The sequence below is a fragment of the Prinia subflava genome, chromosome 3 (assembly GCF_021018805.1).
Source record: "Prinia subflava isolate CZ2003 ecotype Zambia chromosome 3, Cam_Psub_1.2, whole genome shotgun sequence".
NCBI classification, from domain to species: domain Eukaryota; kingdom Metazoa; phylum Chordata; class Aves; order Passeriformes; family Cisticolidae; genus Prinia; species Prinia subflava.
In genome coordinates, this window is record NC_086249.1 from 47,049,554 (window position 1) to 47,067,910 (window position 18,357).

General features: G+C 42.3%; 1 protein-coding gene across 2 annotated transcripts in view; it reads left to right on the forward strand.

Moving 5' to 3' along the window:
* Positions 1–925: 925 nt before the first annotated feature.
* EPSTI1 (epithelial stromal interaction 1) overlaps positions 926–18,357 on the forward strand; it is a 50,106-nt gene continuing 32,674 nt past the window's right edge. For both annotated transcript variants that reach the window (XM_063392154.1, XM_063392155.1), the window contains exons 1-3: positions 926–1,202; positions 11,445–11,503; positions 13,475–13,558. In XM_063392154.1, the coding sequence (XP_063248224.1) occupies positions 1,006–1,202; positions 11,445–11,503; positions 13,475–13,558 (340 nt within the window). In that variant the 5' untranslated portion in view covers positions 926–1,005. The remainder of the gene's footprint in view (positions 1,203–11,444; positions 11,504–13,474; positions 13,559–18,357) is intronic.

Here is an 18,357-nt window from a genome sequence, read left to right on the forward strand (position 1 = left end):
AGTAGAAAAACCCCTTGTGAGAGACTGGACTGTGACTCACAGCAATTGTCCATTTGTGAAGGCACCAGGATGTTTTGCTGGAACCAGGTTTGCAACCCCCCAAGAGATGAGTTTTTGGGTGTGTAATGGCAAACCTCTGGTCTGCATAAGACAGAGGGGGTGAACTTATAACTGCCAGAGTATACAAAGCTGGGCTTTGATGCCAATAAGAAGCTGATCTTGTGGAGGCAGGATGGTGCTTTTCACCATGCCAAGTTGCCCTCTCTAACACACACCCCCTGCCAATGGATCAAGACCTTCAATCACCACTTTGACCAACAGCATCACTCAAGTCTCCTTGTAAATCCAGGGGTGGTAGTTATGTATCTTCCTACTCTCACCTTTTCTTTCTCTTTCTTCCTTTTTTCCCCCTTGCTCATTTTAAGTGATATCTTTATGCTTTCATGTTGCCACATTACATAGATAATAACCAAAATGGCTATACAGCTGCTTTCCATTGCAACCAAATTGTTCATGTATAGGTATACGTCTTTGCAAACACTGATCATTCAGTGTTTTTTCACTCTAATCTGCCCCAAGAGATCTATTGACAACAGCCTGCATTATTCACCTTCAGGGGTGGGTCGTAACACCCCTAAGAGTTATTCCCTCTGTCACAGGTAAGTGCTGGGTCAAAAAAAGTCAAAAATATATCAGAAAAACATCAGACCTCCCCATGCTTCTGCACAAGCTGCTGTCACCTGGTTTATTAGTGCATATCAGCTCTGCTGTCACCCTGTGACTCCTGTCTGCCTGGGTGCTTTGGTTGAGGTGATGAAACTTGAGCTTCAGCTGCAGGATGCCTCAGAACCCAGTGTATGTATTGGCATGCCTGCCAGTGCAAAGTTCAGGAAGGGGAGGAGCTTACCAGGAATTGAAACTGATTTGTGGTAACTCGAAAGTTTTGATTGTTCCCTAGCTGTAGCAGCAGTTCTGTTTCTGTCAAGGCAAGGTACTTGCAAAAGCATGTCTGGGGCTGGAGGATGGATGGAAGGCAGCAGGTACAGGACAGCTACTGCCTCCAATGCTCCATCTTCCTCTCAGGGTAACCCCTGGCATGGCAACAATGGAAGAGAGAAGGGTGAAAACAACCAGAAGCTGAAAGCATCTGAAGAGAAACAAGGAGGCCAAGCATCAGCCTACCAACGACAGCAAAAGCAGTAGTAAGTAACGAGGAGCCTGGCTAAGATGATTTGCCTGTATTGGATGCCTGTTCTCCAGCTTAGTCGAGGTGTAAGGTGCACACCTTTAAGAGTGCAAATACTTCATACAGAGCCTGAATGTGGCTGAGCACACAAGCAGCATGTGGTCATCTCCTTGAAGCTTCCTACATGAGACCCGAATTGTTCTGGCAGGTTTCTTTATAGCATGGCTTACACACTGTGCCATAGCAGTGGCCAGTTCTGTACCTTGGATACTGGCTTATGTGGTGTCTGTTCCTAGGCATCCTTTTTCAAAGTGAAATTTCAAATCTGGTTCTAGCTCTCCGTTTTCTGTGTCTCCTAATATTTCATCCTGGAAAGTCTAAAAATACTTTCTTTGGCTTAAGAGATAGATATAGGCTGCATTCCAGCACTGCTCTGAATGCAGTCAAGGACACAGAACAGCTTCCAGAAACTTCATGCTGACAAAACTAAAACCAAAGCTTCAGCTCCCAATTTTATTTTGTGCTTTATTGGAATTTGTGCTTAGCCCATCTCCAGTGTTCCAGTGGGATAGCTTGCATAAGCTGTGTCTTGCAGATATAATACAGAACAGAAACTGAAAGCTCTGTGTGTGTATTTTATGCACATGTGTTTAATATAAATATGCTTAGATGACCATAGCTAAGTGTTTAGTCTTTTTCCCCAAATGCGCTTTTTCTGAGTTCTCAGTAGCAGTGCATGTAATGCTAAGATTGTTATTATTGTGCTGATTTTGCTTAGCTGGCTTCTTCCGGTTTTCAAAGTGCAGCTGCCAAAACTGCAAAATGTTTCAAGTTCCTTTCCCTTCTTTCTGCATGAAGAAGGTGGAGCCACCAGTGGAGGAGGTGGCAGGCAGCTGATGGCGAGCAGAGATCAGCAGCTTTCCACTGAAACCCACGAATGCTTGCCTGTTTGGTAGTAATGATACCGGGACTATTAACAGCTGAGTCCCCTTAAAACCCATCAGCTCTTTAGTGACTTTCAGGAGAGCAAGCAACAATTCCTTAGTTACAGTCTATTTTCTACCACTTCCAAATATGAAAAATTCTCTGTCTCGCCTGCACTCACAGTGCCAGATATGCACAGTAGAGCAAGGAGAGCCCCAGTTTGTTTATGTAGCTGCCGTGTGTGCATTTTGTTGCTTTCTTGGGTTTTTTTTGGGGGATGGGCAGCAGGGCTAGTGGGAGTTTTCCCACTGACATGACTGCCTTTACCCAGTTTTTGTCTGGCATACAAACCCCCTGGTAGAGGTTAGGTGAATAATTAATCAGTCGGTTTGCCAGAGCTCCCTGCAGAATTTAAGGCCGAGGCACGTATAATCACACAAATCCCTGTTCCCTCTTTCATCTTACATGATTCTTGCAGACATAAAGCTGGTGTGCATCCACTGCAAAGACTGAGTAGTATTTTTTCATGTGAAAAAATTCTCTCTGTGTCTTCATAAAGTTCTAAAAAAGAATTAGTTCCTGAATCTTGGATGTACAAATTAAAGTCTGCATTAGTATTCAGTTAATGAGAAGAGGGATGTTCGAAAGGCAGGTTGAAACAGAAACCAGGTAATATGAGTGGCAAACTAATACTCAATAAATGAAGTGAAAGAGTGGGGTTTGCATCCTTCCCTTGAGAGGGGGGATGCTACCAGGCAGTTTGAAGGGGAAGATGCCACTAAAACTGCAATTTCCTTAACTAACAGATTAAAGGAGAAGATAGCATCTGAAATACTGAAACAGAACAGTGGAGATCTTAATTCTTAAAAAAAATCATTCATTATTACTTTGTTCATTTTCTCAAGTTACGTTTCAAGAAAGATATCATTTTAGCAGTAATAAAGCTGACTCAGCTTTTTAGCTACCAACCCATTTTAATATGACCTTTAAAACTAAAATACTGGAACACCCTCAGAATGGTCCAGGTTTTCAGGCTCTGGTATAACAAGAGCAGTTGGGGAGCTGAAGAAACAGCTGAGACAAAAAGCACAGACTAGCATTACTGTCTGGAATATGTATAGCAGAGGGAGCATGAGGGGCTCAAGTAGGATACCTCTGTGCCAAGTAGTGTCTCCATTCCAGCTTCTGCTTGCTATTTTTTGGAAACAGACGGGGATATGATTTTGCTGCCAGTAAAGCAGGAGTTGGAGTCTCTTCTGAAGGCTCTGTGTGAATTGTTTCCATGCAAACTCTGTCTCAGGCTGTGAGAGAAATTGGGAGTGGGAAAACATCTCAGGAGCATCTTACGATCAGATCAGGGGACCTTTTGTTTAGACTGGACACATGAAATACATGTGGGATGTAGCATGTTGCAGTCCTGTTCAGCACTCAATATTCAAGCTGGACTATAAAAAATACAAAGTGAGCAGCTGGTATTAGAGGATAGTTTTGCTTTGGAAAAGCCCTTATATGATATGTCAGGGGTGAGAAGTGACAATAAAATGGTCCTAATTAAGAAAAATACTTGTTCAAATGCAAAATTGAAGTCACATTTTGCACATCCCCATCTAGTTATATGTAGAATGTGGTTTCAGGCCATGGAGAAAAAAGTCACCAGGATGACAAGAGCTTGAAACTCTTATAATAATAAGCTTGCATTTAAGTGCCTTCACTTTGTCTGCTAAGTGCCATGAAATTAACTTGAAGAAAGCCAATTCCCAAATTGCCCCCATTCATACCTGTTCACAAACAAAAGTCTGTACAGAAGAAAGGTGGAGGAAAGTGGGGAAATTAGAGGGTGAACTATAGCTAGTGCCTGAAAAAGAAACTGCTGCCCCCATTCAGCAGTCTGCCTTTAGCGCCTTTAAAGCTGCCAAGAATAATATTGGTTCTGGTAAAATCCATTAAAAGCTGAAATTCAAAATAATAAAGCCTGAAGATATATTGCTGCACAGCTGGTAACAGTCCCTCATCATTTTGTTTGAAAGGAGAGTGAACTTGCTAGAATGCTTGACTCAAGAGAAATTGTATTCTTTGACTGCTGGGGCCAAATCTATCAGGGTTTTCTTTCCTTCCTTTTCCAGTCTTAATCTCAAATTAAAAAAAAAAAAAAAAAAATCTTTGGTGTTATAAGACCCCTCATCCTATTGCTGACAGACTATACTTAGCAGTTCTGATTTTTTTTTTTCTTTCATGAACTGAAGTTTCTTTAAAAAAAATAATAGTCTACAAAACTGTAGGTGGATTTTTAGCAGAATGCTTGTTTTGCCCACTGCCCAGCCACCGGTGGGAGTGCAAGACAGGTAATTTGAATGATGGAAAATCTGTTCAGAGTTTAGCTCTCCACTTGCTGCACAGGAGAAGTCTCCCAACTCTGTTTTTCAGGCTGATGTTCTAATGTTTACAGCCCAGTGGAGCACTTCAGAGATGCCCAGTCTCACAGTGGTCAGTAGCCAGCCTTTTGTCCAGCCACAGGATTGGTGGCAGGATCTATGTAAGACAATAACTGTATTACTCTGGATTGTGGGGGTTGCTGCTCCATGTAATGCTTGAGGGGGGTAAAGAAGTCCTTCCAAACTCTGTATTAGAAGGCTTTTTTGGAAGAGCTTGTTTTGCACAAGCACTGACATGTTCTCTTGGTCCATAGCTTGATGAGGAACTGTGGTGAGGTGCTGAATCAGCAGTGTATGGGAGGACGCTGCGCTTGGGCGGGGCAATGAAAGGACAAATTCTCTGGTGCAGAGACAGTGGAGGAGGAAACACACTATTGGAAAGAAAAGAAGGGGGAAGCAGAGATGAGCATGCCACTAGCTCAGATCTCAGTGTTCTTGTGATACGGCATCTGACCTGCAGAGCTCTCCAGGCATGCTGGCAGGCCTGACACGCGACACATGCGCGCCTCTGCAGGGGACGGCTCCGCTCAGCTCTTGGTGCTGCCAAGCCCAGCGCCCGCATGGCTGGTGATTACCAGGTGCTCCCGCTGGCTCTGGCATGCTCCCTGCATCCCTGACACTGTGCTGCAGTGAGGGAACTGAGCTGCTCTGGGATGTAGGGACAGCGTGAGCATGGCCATGTCTGACTTCTCTAGACTTTGCTGGGTCTGATGCTGATCTACAGCACTGCCACAGTGAGCTCTGACCCTGTGGTGTGATCTGACCGCAAGCACAGGCTGACTAATGGCATGTTAGTGTTTCTAGAAGAGAGAAAGCTGTGCTGGGAGCCAAGTGTGGGCTGAGAGCTACCCCTTGGCTCCCTGATTTGATTCTTCAAGATGGCAAGTTCCTTGGATCTTTAGAAATTGGTTGAGATTGTCCAAAACAGAGTACTGGCTGAAGCACCTGCCCTTCTTTCTGATGTGCTAAGACCACAACCAGCTGCTGAGTCTGAGCCTCATCTAAACTGTTGGGAATTCAGTTCCAAGTTTCAGTTTTAGTCTCTGGACCAAATTTTAACTTCAGGAATTTCTTTAAAAGCATGTGTGTAACAGCAGAACCTCAGGTCTGTTTCTTTCTTGAAGATTTCTGACTCTTACTTTCTCCTGGTTTGCTCTCTGCTGCTCTTTCTCATCTCACTCTTCCTCCTTGCAAGTTCTCTTCTTCAGGATTTAATTCTTTGCTTTTACCAAAAGCCTCACAATGGCAAAAATGTTGTCTGTTCTTAATGAAAGGGACCTGATACAGAAGTGAGTTACCCTGGTTTAATAATCTTCCAGACATTCATTTGAACTTTGGCAATTAAGTGCATTCCTGGCCTTTGGCAAACACAGGACAGAATCCATGGAGGTAGATTTTTTGGTGATAAACATTTCCTGCTAATGTGGTTCGTTTTCTGCCTCTCTGTTAAGAGCACACATGCAGTGAGGATGAATCAGACAGTGTGTAATGCTAAGCCCCAGTAAATCACTTTTGTCTCTGAGCTGCAGACTGGTATGATGATGCCACTGATAAAGATGGAAAGCCAGAGCCTCCGGCCTGCATGCAAGGTTTGTACACTCTCCTCGAGCTCTGCTTATGGCATTGCTGGGACACAGAGCATATTGCTCAGCTGAGGTCTAGAACTGTGGCTGTCAATTATCATTAGCATCTGGCTGTGTGTGCATTGCAAAATAGGGATACCTACAGGACAGTTGTCTGCTTGCTGGGATTTGGCATCTTGTAGCCCTTTAATTTGGCAGCTTCTGTGCTGCTCAGCAGCATATGGCTGCTGCATCAGGCATGGGAGCCTTGGTGAAAACGATACTTTGTGGTGGTGTGGACTTGACAGCTCTTGAAACAGTTCCTGATTAAGGAAGGCAAAGTTCAGGTTAGTGTATCCTGGAAGGAAATTCAAGAGTTGACTTTGGCAGTTTGGTCTCCTTTCTCTTTTAAATTCAGTCTCTCTTCTCTTTTAAATTCAGCCTTAACATGCTAATGCAGCGCCTCGATCATGTCTTTCCCTAGGTCCCTCCTCAGACTGAGTCTGCCCATGTCTCCTTCCCAAGCTTTAGTCATTTGTGTTGCTCTCCAACTTCATTCTCCTTAGTTTCTGTCTGTTATGCAGAGCACTCTGCCCAGCAGAGCAAGATATTTGGCTTTCAGCTCTGTGACATTCATGTACCAATGCACCCACATTATAAAACACAGTGAAACTGGAAATCATTTATAACCTATTCCTTTTGTAACTCTTTAAACCATTTCACACTTCATTTGAAAATCTCTCCTGTGGTAGATAGCTGGAGTGGACTTGAGAAAAAACCAAAGAGCACAGCTCTGCAAAAACTATTACCAGTGAACTGCAGTCCTCATGTGTTTTTTCAATTTAGAATAAAATATTTTATACAAACATAAGAGAAAGTAGAAGAAAAGTTGCTATGGCAAATACCTTGAAAGCACTGAAAAGATGTCCTTGAGCTAGTTAGAAGAGTAGACTTACATATTTTTACATGATTCAGAATTTAAATTTTCAGACATGGAGTTCCTAATGTTACTGATCACTCAAAGTGTAAACTGTCATTACAGATTATCTGTGACAGTATTGCATGTTTCTCCTGACTGAAATGTTTCATCTCTCTCTCTGTATGTGCTAGTTTTGACTGGAGTAGAGCTTATTTTCTTCATAGTAGCTGGTTTGGGGCTATGGTTTGGACTTGTGACCGAAAGTGTTGATAACACAGAGATGTTGTTACAGCTGAGCAGGGCTGGCACTGAGTCAGGGCCTTTCCTGCCTCCCACCGCACCAGCGAGTGGGCTGGGGGTGCACAGGGAGCCGTGAGAGTTGTGGACAGCTGACCCCAACTGTGTCCCATAACACATGGCATCATGCTCAGCACATATACATGGCTGGGGGAAGAGAGGGAGGGGTAAGGTGCACAAAGTGATGGAGTTTGTCTTCCCAAGTCACATTACATGTGGTGGAGCCCTGCTTTCCTGGGAATGGCTGAACACCTGTCTGCGCACAGGGAGTGATGAATCCATTCCATGTCCTGCTTTGTTTGTGTGTGCAGCTTTTGATTTACCTGTTAAACTGTCTTTATCTCAACCCAGGTGACTTTAAACCTTCTAATTCTCCCTCCCATCCCATGAGGGGCAGAGTGAGCAGCCATGTGGTGCCTAGTTACTGACTGGAGTTAAACCACAATGATATATTGTTACATAGGTATTGATAATCCCACAGCTGTGGTATATTATGTGTATCTGCTTGAAAAATCATGAGAGGTTCCTTTTCTTTATTTTGATATAGATACTTGCTCTTATTGGGTTATAACTTTCTTACTCTCATTAATATCTGTTCAGTCTGTGTAATGAGTCAATACATTCCCATTTTCTGCAGAGAAAATAAAACAAAAAACAGTCATCAAGATTAATATTATCCATAAAGGCAGAAGATGATTTTCCTTTTTTGGGGAGCTATAACTGGAGTAAGATGTTCTTTCTTCCCTTTCCAGTGACTTCTCTATTTGTATTTATAAAACAACCCTAACCTCAAAGATAGGCTTAAGTCTTGTTACAATTAGAATCATTATTAGGGAAACTGTAAAGTTAAATCCTTTATCATCTTTTCTGTCTGTGGATTTTGAAGCACTTCATATACTGTTATAAAGCACAAAATTCTGCACACCACTGATAGCTTCAAATCTTCACATTTCCTTAATTGCTCCTCAGGTAAGTAGGATAATTTGCTCCAGACTTAGGGCTACTGTGGCAACCCAGAAACTCACTGGAATATTAAACTGACAGGCTGTAGTGGGTTTTATAGGCTTAACTGGATCAGAGGTTTTTCCTGAACAAAGAAATGACACACAATATCCTGCAAACTGGATACAAACACGAGGTGAAAGCTGGTAGTGGGTTTTTGCATTAACTTTCTTTCCTTCAAAAAAGGAATCTCAAGAAAATAAGTGATATCAAGTGCGGATTTTAGAACTGGTAGGGCAGGTTGAGTTTCTCAGGTAACAGCTCATCTGGCTCCTCTCCTGTTGGGTTAAAAGGCAAGGCACCATTTTGCACTCTGACTTTCACCCCTCCCACAAGAAGTTTACCATGTACTTACTCTTCCTTCACCCCGATCAGAGAATCATGGAATGATTCTTTAAGAGATCTTAAAGGTCCTCTCATTCCAACCCCCCTGCCATGGGCTGGAAGCCTTCCACTAGACCAGGCTATACAGAGCCCCATCCAGCCTGGTCTTAACACCTCCAGAGATAGGAATTCACAATATCTATGGCAGCTTGTGCCAGTGCTTCACCACCCTCAAAGGAAAGACTTTCTTCCTGGTATCTAACCTAAACCTGCCCTGCTTCAGCTTAAGGCCATTTCTGATACCAGTACCCAAGCCCACATTCTGACATATCTTTCCAGAGACCAAGGTGAATACTAGAAATTTAGATAAACTCAAAAATGCTTCCCCACCTTTTTATTTTTTTCCTTATAAATTCTAATAGTAACTAAAACAAAGCATTAGATAAAAAATAAAGAAAAGCTGGTGTCCTGTTCTCCCCTTCCCTCCCCCACTGGAGATTTGGCATCCTTATTTTCTTTGCCTTTATTTCAATAAAATGGAAACCAGTTTGGCTTTTAAATAAGCACTCTTTTAAACACAGTTACTCTTAATCTGCTCTCTGGAAAACAGATGGTAACTGTACTGTCACCTCTTTTGTAAGCTGATTGATCTTTGCTCTATTTCATGTGCAGTCCTCCTGATGTGCTGGTGATGAGGCCACAGTCAGGTACCAGAAGAGTGGGCCCCCCCTGGCCTCCTGGGGTCTGAACCTTCCAGCCAAAAAGCAGAAGCAGATCAAGGAAAGGATTCATGGCAAAAGGGCTGGATTTGATGCTGTGATTGCTCATACATGTTCAGACAAACCGAGGTCTTTTTTTTTTTTAATTGATTACAACTTAAAACAAATCAACTGGACAAATGCTGTTTGAAGTCATCAAAGTACATGGTATAAAAGCTCTTCTGCCCTCTAGTGCTGTGAAGCAGTGTGATATCTTAGATGCACGGATCGATTTTTGGGAGGGGAAGATATGTAACATTGCAACCCATAATTTCAGCCACTTTTATCAGTGCCAAAGGGAAGGGAAGGGAGTTTAAGAGGTACTTAATAATTTTTGTGTGTGAACTTGAGAGAAATATGATCTTAATATCCGAAACAAAAACAAAAGCTACTAAAAAAGTCTTGAAACAGATAAATTGTGCAGCAGCTTGTTAAAGGCACTTTGGGATAAATTGGAAATGCTACTACTCAATCAAATAGAGAAAAATCTGAAACAACATCACTGGTGGGGAATGTTATGCCATAAGCGAGATGTGTTGTTAGAGCTTCTTTTAAGTAATGTTTGCAGTTGTGTGGCGAATGCCAGTGGAGCATTGCTGCTCTCTTCACTCTTGCCTTTGAGGGTCTGGGATTCCGTGGAGACGTGCAGAACAGTCTCACCGTCTCGGGGGCACCAGAGTATGCTGGCAGAAAGGGAAAAGATCATATTAAATGGCACCATTAAAGCTCACGGCTCTATCTTTACTAGTTTAATCTCATAAATTAATCCACATCCTCCTAGAATAAGTCTTCAAAGAGAAAGAGGTAATTGGATATAAATACTCTCTTACCAAACCCTGAATTACAGTGATACAGCAGCAGGCAGCTTTGGGCACTTTGATCTCTTTGCGTGATTTTCACTCCCCTCTTAAGCCTTAGTCTTGGGCTTTATTGTTTTTTTACTTTTCCGCTGCCAACTTCTCTCTCTGCTTACTAGTTGGTCCTCTAGCCATTCCCTGTGGCTCTTCCTGAAGAGGCTTGACCTTCACCCCTAATTATTCTTTGCTAGCTGTTCTTCTCCTTGTGCTTTCCCTGCAGTGAAGCCAGATGAAGTATTTGTGTCCACATGTGCATATAAAACCCTGCCAAGACTGATGTGTGGGGCCAACTGCTGCTTAGTGCATTTCTGGTAAACTTGCACCCCCATGGCACAGCTTCTGCTGAGTTGGAGCCGTGTAAATTCCTACTCACACAATACACCATGGAGATAAAACCCTTTGTCTTCTCCAAGTGGAACTGACATGTTTTCATCACTCTTTTGATCACCTCGAGTCTCTTAATACACTCTGAACCCTTTCTTGCCTCTTTGCTGTCACATTAGATTGATGGCTCCTTGAGACAACAACTGCATTTTGAATTAAGTCTGGCAGAACAGGGCCCTTGCCCTGATTCAGTGAGTCGCACCTTAGGCCTGACAGCAAGATGAATATGCCCAAGGAATTCCTGGTGCCTGAAAATGAAAAGCTAAGTAAACTGAGGCTCAGGCTGAGACTAAGTCATCTGGGTCCATGACAAACAGTGTGACTTTGCACACTCCTTGGACAACTTTTTGGCAGACTGCATAAGTCTACAAGGTGCTTGGTGCTGTCTACAAGGTGCTTGGTGTGCACAAGCGCAGGGGTGGGACTGCCAGCACCAGGGCTCTTCCCAGTAGACAGTGATCTTCCACTTGGAACATTTTGATTCAAGGAAGTGATTTGATTTGAAATGTATGAGATTTGAGGTCAGCAGTCTAGAGTAAGACTTGAATAAGAACAGCAAATGCTATTCTAAAAGTTCCTGGAAATATTATCCTTGGTATCTGCTGCCAATTCCAAATATAACAAGTATTTCTAGAGTACTTACCAAAAATTCCTAAAGAGCTGAATAAGAGTAAATACTAGTTTTTATATGAAGTTGTTAGCTACAGCAGCAGAAAACTGACTTTGCTCATGAAGGAATGCTTTCTAGTCCTGATATTGTGTAAACAGGAAAAAATAAAAGTATATTCTTTCATTTTAGTGTTGGCCCATATGTCTTGGTAACTCCAAATGAAACCAGAAGAAAACAGTTGCAGCAAAGTAAGTTGAGTTGTCTACTATCATAATGCATTATTTCTACATGAATAACTTTAGAGTTTCAGCATTTTATTGCTCTTGCAATTTTTATTCTCGTTTTTACAATGCTTTTATATGTACAGCTATGACAGTAATACCAGTGCTATGAGCATTCTCCATAAACATGTAGCTTTTCTCAAGATTGACTCATCATTTGGCTTCGCTTCATGCAGAATAAATCTTGTTCAGAAGGATTTTGGTAATTTCAGGGCAGGAGCTGTTCAAGATGGCTTCTACAAGACTGTGCTGGAACTAGCTCTATCCAGCTTTTACAGGATTGAATTCATATTGGGGAACTTTGAACAGACTCAGGGTTAGGAGGAGAAAAACCAAAAATATAAATAAGAAATACTTTTGAAAATACTCCCATATGGAAACAAAAGCAACTGCAGATGCTGTTGGTTCTTGAACATGCATTTAAGGATTGTAGATGGGTCTTTTACTGAAGCTGGTAAAAGTAATTTTAGATTAAAGTATTTTTGGATACATGGTCACTTTTGCTTGGCTTTGGGTCTTGCTGATGAGAGTAGCTAAGCAGAGACACCCTGAATCTCTACCAGAAAGATCAGGAATATGTTGAAATCCTTTATTGGCGAAGTTACAGCAAGAGTGAATTGTGAAATAAATTCTGTATACAGAAGTGTCTTACTGAGCACGGCAGTCCTACGCACCTGGGCATTGAATTATGCAAGCCATGAAAGCTGAAGGAGTGTGAGTCAGCCCTTCCCATGTCTTGAGTCCTCAAGATAACAGTGCAGTTAAATCCTTTCTTCTCAAAAAATTGTGAATTTGGCTGAAATGCTTTACTAGCAGGCTGGTATGGGTTGGGTTTTCTTTGGTTGCAGGAAAGAAAATGGACTTATCATGAACAAAAATATAATCTTTTTGAAGGAAGAATAGTAGCAGGTCATCTTAGACCTGACTATGATATTAACAGCAAAGGTGCTGCTGCTCTAATAAAGAACTGTTTTCACTTTTTGGTGCCAGTGTGAAAGGTCTGAAGCATGTCAAGTATTTCTGTCTTGGACACTGGCAGAAATAGGACCTCACTGAATGCAGTCTCTACTTAAATGCTTGTTTTAAAGGTGAAATAAAAAGCTGTTCTCTGTCTTTTGGGTCTCTTTAGAAGCTTACCCAAATACTGTCTTTATCCTCTTAGAGGAGGGCTGGTGTTAGCCTCCAATAGCCATAGCCAGCCATTAGGATATATGGTTAGTAAGAGTAAAGTAAGCTCCTAGAGCAACTGAAATGCTAGTGTAAAACACAGCTCCACAAGGCTTTGTTGGCCTTGCTATTGAAAGGAATTGTTGTGTTTTTTCCGCTGTCAGTCGACAAAGAGAGAAGTTAAATCAGCCGTCCTAGAGCATATGGCTGCACCCGGGCTGTATTGACTTCCACTGACTACACTGGGAGCTTGCTGCCCATCTCACATGTGGGTACCTGTGTTGAAGTGTCTTAATTTGAAGCTGATTCATGCGTTCCTCCTGTTTTTATTTAGGGAGCATGTGGTTGGGAGGGAAAATTACTTTTCATTTCCCTGCTGGGGAGCATTACACCACAAGGATTTCCCTCTGTGTAGCGATAACATCTTCATCGTAACAACTTCTTTACCTGCAGGAGTAAATACTGTGGCACTTACCTATAGGTTCCCAGGGGTTAAAAAGCAGTCAATTATCAGTCTCCTAGCTGGTTTTGGCTTTACTTCTGGGGTTGAGTCCTAGGGTTGCTCACCATTATAGTCTCAAGTTAGGGAAAATGTTTGCCTTATTAGCTGATCATTGCAGTGGCTGTGTAACCTCTTGTGGGGGCGTCTGCATCTCTTGAGAACAAGTTTGTTCCTGGATGGTCTTCAGGATTACATGCAATTAGCAGTAGTGGCTGCTTTTTGGTATTCCTCTAACTTCCGTATATTTATTTCTTTTTGTACCTTCCCAGTTGCTAAGAAAGAGCTCGATGACCTGGAGCAATGGAAGAAGGAGCACAAGCCAGGGCCAATTTCGTTGGTGCCACAGAGACTGGGTAAGACATGTAAATCAGCACTTGAGAATTGCAAAATTTAATTTTCCAAGAGATGAGACATTTTTCACTTTTTCTGGCTACTTATTAAAGAGATTCAGTGTCAATAAGGGCTGACATGAGCCTACTGTATGTGCTCTGTTCTTCCTGATGATCATGGCAAGGAAGATGTTTCTGAAACAAAACAGCACAGATTGTCACTCAAGAAATCTGTCAAGATCAGAGTAGAAAATCTGTACTAACATTTGGGCAAAACAGGTGGATTAACCTTCCTGCTGTTTACACTGTCTGTGGTTGATGTCTCTGAGGGGGCACACACTTGTCATTAGTGTGCAGATGGACAGCATGTTGGAGACCCTCCAGTTACCCATAGGAAAGCTCCTCTGTGTTACTGTGTGTGCTTTCCTGGCTGCTGGCTCTTGAGGAAGTGAAAGTGATCCCTGCAGCTTCAGCATTTGCAGGCTAAATGCGTGAAACCCTGTATTACCAATTTTATAAAGATAACAACAGACAAGTAAATGAAAAACAGGGTAAAAAGCTGTAAGAACTTAAGACACCCTGAACATAAGGGATGTGTTTGCTAAGATAACCAAGATGTTTTCTAGATGGGTGAGGGAAAGTGTAGGAGATACCGTGAATTGCAACCACTACAAAGTATCGAATTTAGTGACATTTCAGACTTAGTTTAAAAAAGTTTTAGAAAAGAAGAGCTGCCCTTCCTTACCTTGGCTGTTGTAGGAGAATTTGGAGAATTTGTGCGGTGCAGGATGTCGTTTTGACCTGCAAATTAAGTTCTTTCTCTGCCAGGCTACACAAGATAAGTTTGTGGTGGTCTACAGTGCATAAAAGTAGACAGCAGGTGGGAGACAGAGGAATTTGAATTTACTCCAACCCAGAGCTGATTTTTGGCTCAAGGTGATCCTGGCCCCACATGTTCTGCCCTGCAGCTGAGTCACAGTTGTTTGCAGGGGTGGCAATGCTCTCTATTCCCACCATCATGTGCAGTTGTGTGGCCAGACATAGTCTTTGTGAGTTCACTTGTAACATCTGCTTGTTGCTTGTGAAGACATACTAGAAGACATACTTCTGTCACAAGAAGACCACTGAGCTTTTTGCTGAAGAAAGTGAAATCTGGAGAAAGAAATTTGGCATGTTTGGTGTGTGCATGCTGGCTGCGTGACTGAGGGCATCCCTGAGAGCTGCATGACTGAGTGTAAGGAGCCTTAACTTCTGGCCCCACTGCATTTAAAATCTTTCTTGGAAGAAAGATTTTAAGAAAGAAGCAACTTAAGAGGAAAATAAAGAAAGAAAATATGACGTCTTTAGTCACTCTCTAGCTGCCACGACTCCTGAGACTAAGGCACTGTGTTCGGTGCCTCTGAAAAGAACTGAGGTGCAAACATTATTAGAACATATCATTCCCACAGGAACAAATTTGGAGCTGAAGAGGCATCTCTAATTTCACCACTATAGGTACTCATTAAGGGAAAAAAGTATCATTTGTTATTTTCTCAGAGTGATTTTAAGGGACTACACGTGTGGTCCAAATCACTAAATAAAGTCTCTAAATAAAGCTGAAGTTACTTAAAGTTGAAGGTTTTTTAACACTTGTGCTTTCCATAGGGAAGCAAATATTCTGGATTTCAACTCTGTAATATTTGACTGGCAGACTTTTAGGCATCATGGAGAGATGAGAGCAATGAAGGTTGCAAGTTCTACTCTCCTCAGTAAGCAACAAGTGGAGCAACAAATCACGCCTGATAAATGCAACAGTCTCTTTTCTGATATTATATATGATTACAACACCCCCTGACCTCAGTGAAGCATTGACAGCCAAGCCAATTTGAATGAATTAAAAAACCTGGTGTCTTGGTTTGAAAGACAGATATCTGCTAGGAAGGGGCAGGACCTCCCTAGAGATGGAGAATTCAAATCTCCTCCCTCCAAATTATTCCAATTAAAAAAAAAATTAAAGGAGCTTTCAGACAGAGGTATGGGGGTAGGAATAACAGTTCTTTACTAGTATATATGACAAAACGACAAACAAACAACAACTATAGCATCAATAATAAACAGAACCAAGAACCTTGAGGGCTTTCTTTTACAAAAGCCCAGAGCAGTTTGATCTCGGCGCCCCTGCAGGACTCCGAGAGGCCGAACTGGAAGGAAGGAAAGTCCCGGACTGGTGGATGAGATGAGGAGCCCTGCGCTGGCAGCTGGAGCAGCAGGGGTGTCCCGGCAGGGCTGGGCAGGGCAGGGCTACAGAGTAGCAGGAGAGCCTCAAAGGTCCAAAGAAGCAGCGGCGGTGGGGGGAGGCTGGAGAAAGCGAGCTCAGGATTCCCGGGTACACAGCAGATGACGATAGATTTCCCAGGACGAGACAGAGGCAGAGGGCAGCCTGACCGTCTTCCTCAGCGCTGAGAGCAAGAGTGCCTCCCCCTTCCCCAGATCTGTCTTTTTGCCTTTCCCAAAGCTCATCATCTCTCCCCTCTGAGGGACACTCCCAGGGACTCATAAACAATAGGTGTAGCCTCGTGCTGCCATATCTCTCAAGTACTCCTTTTGTTCTGACTAAATAGTCATCAAGGCTTCTTGGAAACTTATGGGAAAAAATTCTGTGAGAAGAAAAAAAAACCAAATCTAACCCCCAACACCTGGCTCAAAAGCTATAGTCAGTTTCTAATAATGATCAGGAAAATGTTTGTTCTGAGATGATGTCCACCAGTACCAGCAAAAAACTACAGTGTTCAAAAGAAATATTGCCAATAAAAGACTAAAAAAAGAGAAAGATTAGGCATGCGAGAGGCTTCAAAACCTGTTTAGCATTGGTTTTATTTTCTAGCCCTGAGGAAGAGACACTCTACAATGCCAGTTGTATGCTTATTGCTACTCTAAGCTTATTGCCTGTATACTGTATGGGCACTTTCTCTTGAGGACTTATCTTAGGGATTTATTTGTGTCCATAGAAATGTTGCCACACTTAGGGAATTGATCTCCCATTCACTGGATGTCACAAAAGCTCCTACAGATTAGTTATCTTCCATTAGCAAACGGAGAGAGCTACCTTTAGACAAGAGTGATCCCTGCTGAAAGGTCTAATGTAGCTGTCTTACATTTCATAAAATGGTTTGGGTCTGAAGGAAACTTAAATATCATTTAGTTTTAACTGCCCTGACAGGGGTAGGGTCACCTTCCACTAGACCAGGTTGCTCAAAGCCCCATCCAACTTGGCCTTGAACACTTCCAGAGATATCCACAGCTTCTCTGGGTGATCTGTGCTAGTGCCTCAGCACCTCATGGTGAAACATTTCTTTATTGTATTCAATGTGAATCTCTTTCAGTTTAAAGCTATTCCTCCTTGTCCTACTACTATACACTCTTGCAAAAATTCCCTCTCCATCTCTCTTGTAAGCCCCTTCAGGTACTGAAAGGCTGCTAGGAGGTCTCCCTGAAGCCTTCTCCTCTCCTGGGGGAACAATCCTGCCTCTCTCAGCCTGTCTGCCCAGGAGAGGTGCTCTAGCTCTCTGATTGTCTTTGGGCCCCTCCTATAGACTCAGTCCAGCAGGTCCATGTCCTTTTTACACTGGCGACTCCAGAGCTGGATACAGCACTGCAGGTGGGGTCTCACCAGAGCAGAGCAGAGGGGCAGAATCACATTCCCTCCACTGGCTGCCCATGCTGCTTTTGATACAACCCAGGATATCAGGTACCTAAGGTAAAACAGATTGGTCCAGCTGCTTCTATAGAATGAGGAGTCACATAGAGGGGAATTTGTCATGAAAACAATAAGTTGGGAAAATACAGCCCTCATCCTTCGAATGGAGTGAAGGCTGATGTTATTTTTTGCAACAACTGAAGGGAATAAATGATTTAGTTCCCTACAGCAAGAAAATACTTTGGAAAATAGAGCAGAGTAATAGAATCAAATTCACTCCCTCCATCCCTTAAGACCTAGTATTACTTTCTTTGTGTGCTTGATTTTTTGTGGTTTTTGTTTGTTTGGTTGTTTGTTTGTGGGTTGTGGTGGTTTTGTGGGGGTTTTGTTTTTCTTTTTATTTTTAATTTTTTGTTTTGTTTTGTTTTGTGGTGGTGTTGGGTTTTTTTGTGGTTTTTTTTGTTTGTTTGTTTTGGGTTTTTTTGTTTGGTTGGTTTTGGTTTTGGTTTTTTGGTTTTGTTTTTGTTTTGGGTTTTTATTTGGGTTTTTGTTTGTTTGTTTGTTTGTGGGAGTTTTGTTTCTTTTTATTGAAGGCTGAACATTATGGTCAGAGCTTTAGATGTTCACTAAAGACAGTCCATGGCTTTGGAAAAGGACACCTTCTACTGCCTGGATATGAATGTGAGATCTGTGGGAAAAGGCTTTAGAAAGTGGATCCTTCATTCAGCCTGAAGCCATTACTTAGAAAATATTAAAATGAGAGCATCCCATTAGAGCTGGCAGAGTCCAAGATCCTAAACTTGATAAAAGAAAAACTTCTTAGCAATAGAATTTCTGACTGTATCTGTGTGACAAACTAAGCAAAGGTGGAGATAGCTGGATGTGAAAATGAAAACTCACCTGAAAGCATGACTGATTTTCTGAAAATGGAATAGTTCCTCAGTAAACTGATCATATATTGTGGGGACATATTTGTTGGTAGAGTGGATGATACAGTGGATGCTTTGTAAATAATAGACAAGGGCTTTTGATGGATGAAAAAAATGATCAAAAAAGGTCTCCTATCTGTTCTCTTTAGTGTCAGACAGCTACTGTAATTATGAAAAATTTCCTGTATATGCGTACATCCAGTCTGTTATATTGCTGT